This window comes from Arachis ipaensis, chromosome B06, assembly GCF_000816755.2.
Source record: "Arachis ipaensis cultivar K30076 chromosome B06, Araip1.1, whole genome shotgun sequence".
Taxonomy (NCBI): domain Eukaryota; kingdom Viridiplantae; phylum Streptophyta; class Magnoliopsida; order Fabales; family Fabaceae; genus Arachis; species Arachis ipaensis.
The window spans coordinates 129,017,203-129,023,088 of record NC_029790.2 but is presented as its reverse complement, the minus strand read 5'-3'; the positions used below and the strand labels follow the sequence as shown (position 1 = coordinate 129,023,088).

Sequence of the window (5,886 nt, the reverse complement as noted above, 5' to 3'; positions counted from 1 at the left end):
CGGGGTCAGCTTATAGGTTGGAGTGCTACTCTCATCTTTTTATCATCTTTACAAACCAATCCTGACACAAATAGTAATGAATCACCTATCATCTTCCAAGGTCAAACATATTACACTTTAAAACATTTAATATATTCTCACACATCACGTTAATACAGCTTGGGTATATCATGACATAACTGATGCTGTCTTTATATCAATTATTTAACATGATATTACTTATGCAAGAATGAGACAATAATAAGGTTGCACTGTCAGTTAAGACATACCTGATTCATGTTTGAAGTTGTAAATTTCATTCATCATATCTCTAACCCAGTCAAAGCAGTTTTGCTCTCTTCTGATCAAATATATGCTTTAAGTGCACCCTTTGTTAAGTGACTGCATTATCTGAAACTGCTTTATTACAAATATCAAAATTTTGGTGTTTACTTAATGGAAAAGATGATGATCAAATTGAATTTTAGCATTATGCACTATAACATCAAAAAATATAAAGCAGACTATATACATAAAAGCCCCTACATGATCACTGTGTTGTAGCTACATCTTTACAGATGCTAATGGAAGTTGTGGGTCCAATGCCAAAGAAAATCAGTACCACAATGCCATAGTTTACATGGTCTTGAGAAGCAGAACCAAAAGGACCATCTATACATAATTTTGGACAATGAGCTCACCTCTTTATGGTATACCTCCAAAAGGCACAACACCAGTGAAGATTCAGTAGATTTTATCCATCTACCGATAATGGAGATATACCACATTTTCGAAGTCCATCCTCAGCTTGAAATAATCTTGACTTTATAATTTTTACAACAATAACAACAAAGCTTTATCCTACTAGGTAAGCAAAATATACACATCAATATATATATATATATATAAAAGAGTATGAAAACAGGAAGAACAATGATCATCAACACTAAGTAAGCAAGTACCTTTAATTGTCAACCTAGTCTGTTAAAGATATTAACTTTACCAAAATATCTCGTCTGTCAGATAAGTTAACTTTTGGTTTATTCCTTTTCCCTCTTACATAATATATGTTCTTCTGAAACTGCTCTGCCTCATGGCAACAGTTTCTGCTCTATCTTCCTAGGATAGAACCAACACACAATGCAATGGTTATCACTCTAAATTTCATCTCCAACTCTCTTCCTAGGCTAGAACCTCACACAATGTGATGATGGTTATCACTCTGAATTTCATCTCCAAAGATCCTTTTACAGCTATAACTTTGAGATCACATAATCACACCAAAAATAGAAGATATATATATATATATATATATATATACATCCCTGTGCTGCAGGCCTACGATCCGTACTTGATTTGAGGACAACCTTGTTTCTGTCAACTGAAGTATACGTAATAAATAAATAAATAAATAATGACAAATACATAAATAATTTGCAAAACTCCACAAGATCAAGCCTTAATTCTAAACTGCAAGTTGCAACATCAGTTTACTCAAAATGATAAAAGTTCAAACACAAAATTAACCTTAGTACTTTACGGAAAGAGATTATTTTACATGGCAAAACATCAGTATTTTTATTTTTGTTCAAATTGATGGCATCGAATCCTAGTGCATCTGCTTCTCATTTCCATTCTACCATGTATTATCCTATTTGCCTGAGAGAATCAAATATCAAACAGTTCTTCACAATCCATAAGTAGCTGAAAGATCACCGAGCTTAAGAAAAAGGGTACCATTGGGGCAGAGCATATAACAGTTTTTGAACAATACTCATAATTTAGGAACACAAGAAGAGCCTAAAACTAACTAGCTGCTTCTGCTTTTCTTGAAGCCATGTTGAAATCATGAACCCAATTTAATGAACATGAATAAAGATTCAATAAATTCCATAATATTACAGTATTCTATAAAAAAATGCAGAAAAGACTTATGTTTTTGTATGGAAAAAAAATGTTGTAAACCTACAAATCATTTTAATTTGGCTATTGCCTCACATCCCTTAGAGCCCAATAGTATAACCCTAAAAAACACCTACCTAGGACCCCCTGCTCTCCACAGTCACCACCATCAACCCCTTCAATCACCTTTTTAATACCCATCATTGCAGCCGTTTCTCTCACTCGACGCCATTCTTCCCTTGCTCCCATTTCTTGTTCTTCAAATCCGTCCTCCTCTGCGTAATCTTCTCTGGCTAAGAGACCTTCCAGACCACCATTTCTCACCACACTACCTTTGAAGATAATGAGAGAGAAATCAAGAAAGAGAGATCAAATGTTCATCGTTTTAGTTTATTTGAGAAATGAGCTGGCTGAGAGGAGTGTGGAAAAATGTGTATGACAGGGAAGAAAGTGAGATTGAGAGATCCTTACTTCACAACCAGTTCTCTCAGTCTCTCCATCGTTCTCCTTTGAGGCTGATCCCTGATCTTTGATCCATCCTGGTATTTTCCAGTGTATCTCCATTCTTCCCCAGTCAACCTGGTTCTTTGCAATGCTTAGGTCAACAGTCTGTTCCTGGTGTTCTTGGGGTTGAGCCTTATTTTGATGCAGCCAAGAGAGATAAAAATGAAACAGGAAAAAGTGTGCTTTGGTAATTTTTCTTTTTGTGATGCAGCATTATAATAGTAAGGAAGGGGGGGAGGGAGTAGAAAGAATGAATGAATGAACGAGCCTGATTGAGAGGGCAAAAGCATGTAAGATTTTTTTATACCAAATTTTGATATTTGAATTTCAAAGTGGGAAAGAATACATGTCAGAGAAAACAGCTTTTGGGAACAAGTTTTTTTCACACTACACATTGTATGTTGGTCATGACACACCGAGCAAAGCATGCACTGCCCATACAACATTCAAAATAAATCCTCTAGAGAATTACAATCCACCAAACATTGACATCAATCGATCATGTAGGAAGATGCACATTACATGCTCGAACAAAATGGTGGGAACTGGACTCACATGACTGTGACACGTGGATGCCTGGGATGGGCTTACTACCTGATAATTTTATTAAGAGATTGGCTGCAAGCAGAAAGAAAAACCTTATGATCTTTAACAATGGCAAATACAGCCAACATCAATGCTAAACATACAACAGCACAACCAATCATGGGCTTGATTTGATAGCACCCTGGTTGCAGTTAAATAAATCTGTGAACTGTGATCCATACTAGCCCTTTAACTAGCACTCAGAACCTGTATTTGAGTCTGGAAGGGCTAGAAGTTTTCCAAGATGAGTCTCACCTGGTTCCTCCTGGCAATGAGAGCAGAACTAATTGTGCTAATGAACACCGAACTTGCCAGAGCCTTACAGAACCTTAATAAACAGACCCAATCTTTGCTTAAGAAGAAAAACTTTAGTACATGTGTTATTCGTCAAAGGACTGCATAGAAATTTTCTCTAACAACAGAGGCCAATCTTCTCCAAGCTGACGTGGATTTAGCTGCATGGCAATCTTAAAATCATGCAAAGATACAGAGCAGGGTGGTCTGTGTTCGGGCTCAGGTTCTCCCAGGCCACCAACACTCTGCACATGCGAAAGATTATTTGGCCATATGCCGTTCATGACCTTCCCCTGAATCTGCTGTTTAGAGACAAGGGGCTTCCTTGAATGATTTGTAGTCCGAGCGCCCACTAAATCAACACAAGACCTGATTAAGCGTTTCAAGTACACATCTACCATATTATTCAAAGTGTTTGCACATTCTAAAGAAACACCTCCAAGACCCTGTACCATGGTAATCTGTTGCATGTGCCTTCTCAATGTATCTGTATCATACAAGCTACCACTGTCACAACAACTAACAAAATCACTACTGCTACTAACCGGCACTGCTTTGCGGGTCCCACCCACGCTAGCAGAGCAGTAAGGAATTCCAAGCGGTGCTGTCAGGGGACTTCTGGAAAAACTGACGTGGTTTAACTGCTCCACCTCTTCCCCATCTTCAACAATCGATGTTTTGGTTGGCCCCTTGTCATGTATTCTTGACTTTTCGGCAGGTCTCTGAATAACATCCCCTATTTCATTCTCAGGTAGCTCGGCAACTGCTTTAAGATGATGTATGGGTCTTTGATAATCACAATGACTAAGTGTTCCATTCTCCATTTCAACCTTACTACCACTGTCTTCAGTAGCTGTGGATTGATGAACAACAGAGTCAACTTTCCCATTTGGTCCAAGAGGGCTTGGTCTATCTTTAAGCTTCCTATCACGCATTCCAGACCGAACCTTGCGTGGGGAGACTGGCAGAACCCCATTTGACCAAATGGGTGCGTTTTGATTTTGACTTTGGAAGTTGGTAACACTCTGTTCATGTCCATCTTGTCTACTAGGAGATATGTTAGAAGCATGTGCCACTGATTTCGGAGTACTGGATGGCTGTACTGGTGGTGCGGAATTCGCTTGGCAAGCATTCTTCAAAATTGATCTTATAAAATGATTATGCAATGGAATGTTCTCCCTTCCGAGTAACCGAAAGCACAATTTGTCAAACTCATTCTTTCTCAGCTTCTGACTCAAAAACCTGCCCAAGTAATAGAAATAACGCTTCGACTTATCAGCTCCAACCTTCTTTACAATATGTGCTTTCAATTCGACCAAATCAATTCTAGAGCTCTGCTGTGGTTGCATCTCTGAACAGAAAGATTCATACAGCAGACAACAAATCAGCAAATAACCAACCAACCCGGAACATCAATTTCAACTGAATTACAGTTATTTCTATTTGCAAAGAAACCAAAATCTACCCTCTCCCATATCATTTAAACAAATTAAACTACCATAAGCCCTGAATACTACAACAACCAGATGCACAAATCATACCAATAACAGTAACATATCAGAAAGTTACAATTCTGAAACTGAAAAACAGTTACACCATAGCTCAAAATTTACCAACGAATACACCAAATAATGCAAAAGCTAAATCTCAACATCCCAAACACCTAAACCCTAGAGATCAAAACCGCAAACGGAACGTGCTAGCTCCGAGCACGGAAACATTGAAACTAACCTGAATTCAACGAATTGCGTGGCAAATCAAAACCCTAAGCTTGAATCACCAAACTCGGGGCATGAAACACCATGCCCGTTGCGTCGTAAAAGCGCGAAGCGCGAGCATTACAACACCACTTGCATCAAAGCAGAAATCCTCATTGTCGCGCGAAATTCGAGAGCTCCGAACTCCAAATCCTGAAAAGACGACTTAGTTGAACGAAATTGAGCAACGCCAGAGTTTTTTTTTCCCTTGAAATTTGCAACAATGGAAGGAAGCACAATGAAGAACAACGACGTAAATAAAGCTTTGAAGTTTATTATTGATTGTGCTCTGACCTCAGCGCAGTTCAGAGAATTTGCATAGAAATCTCGAACCTCGGAACTTGCTGATTCCGAATCTTCGAAGCTTCGACTATGGCTTATGGCGCTCTCTGTATACACATATATCTCTTTCTCTCTCCTTTTCTTTCCCCCTTTTTTGAATTTATTTTGTTTGCTGAAATTATGTATTGAGCTTTGTTTCCTCTGTGTGAGTGCGAAGCTTTTCGATCGCTCTTAACAGTGTTCCTCTTCCTCTTTTGTTTTTGCACTCACTTTCTTTCTTTCTTTCTTTTCTTTTTTTTTTTTATTTAGTTTTTTCAAACTCAAGTTATCACTTGAGTTTGAGGGTGAAAAAATTATAATTCCTTGGTACTTTAAAGATATTGATTAAAAGAATCAAAATAGAGATTTTTTATTTTTCAAAAAGACATTATTCATTCTTTTTAAATTAATTGTCTTCTTTAATCGAATATATTGATTAAAATAATCAGTAAATTTTCTTAAATATTTACAAATTTGAAGGTAAAACGTAAAAGACAAATTATTGCTATGATCACAATGTATTTTTTCTCTATGATCATGAATT

General features: G+C 37.4%; 1 protein-coding gene across 4 annotated transcripts; it reads right to left on the bottom strand.

The window, feature by feature from the left end:
- On the bottom strand, positions 1,739-5,617 carry LOC107605159. 4 transcript variants are annotated; one of them, XR_002349426.1, is made up of 4 exons: positions 5,316-5,617; positions 4,996-5,174; positions 2,353-4,615; positions 1,739-2,213 (listed from the first exon to the last, which is right to left on the bottom strand). XR_002349426.1 is itself a non-coding variant. In XM_016306933.2 (3 exons), exon 3 carries the CDS (start codon positions 4,611-4,613, stop codon positions 3,351-3,353), a length of 1,263 nt encoding a protein of 420 aa, XP_016162419.1. In that variant the 5' UTR covers positions 4,614-4,615; positions 4,996-5,174; positions 5,316-5,617; the 3' UTR covers positions 1,739-3,350. The 4 variants fall into 4 exon arrangements, 2 of the variants coding, with proteins under 2 accessions (XP_016162419.1, XP_016162420.1); XR_002349427.1 differs by having other exon boundaries at positions 1,739-2,209; XM_016306933.2 differs by having other exon boundaries at positions 1,739-4,615.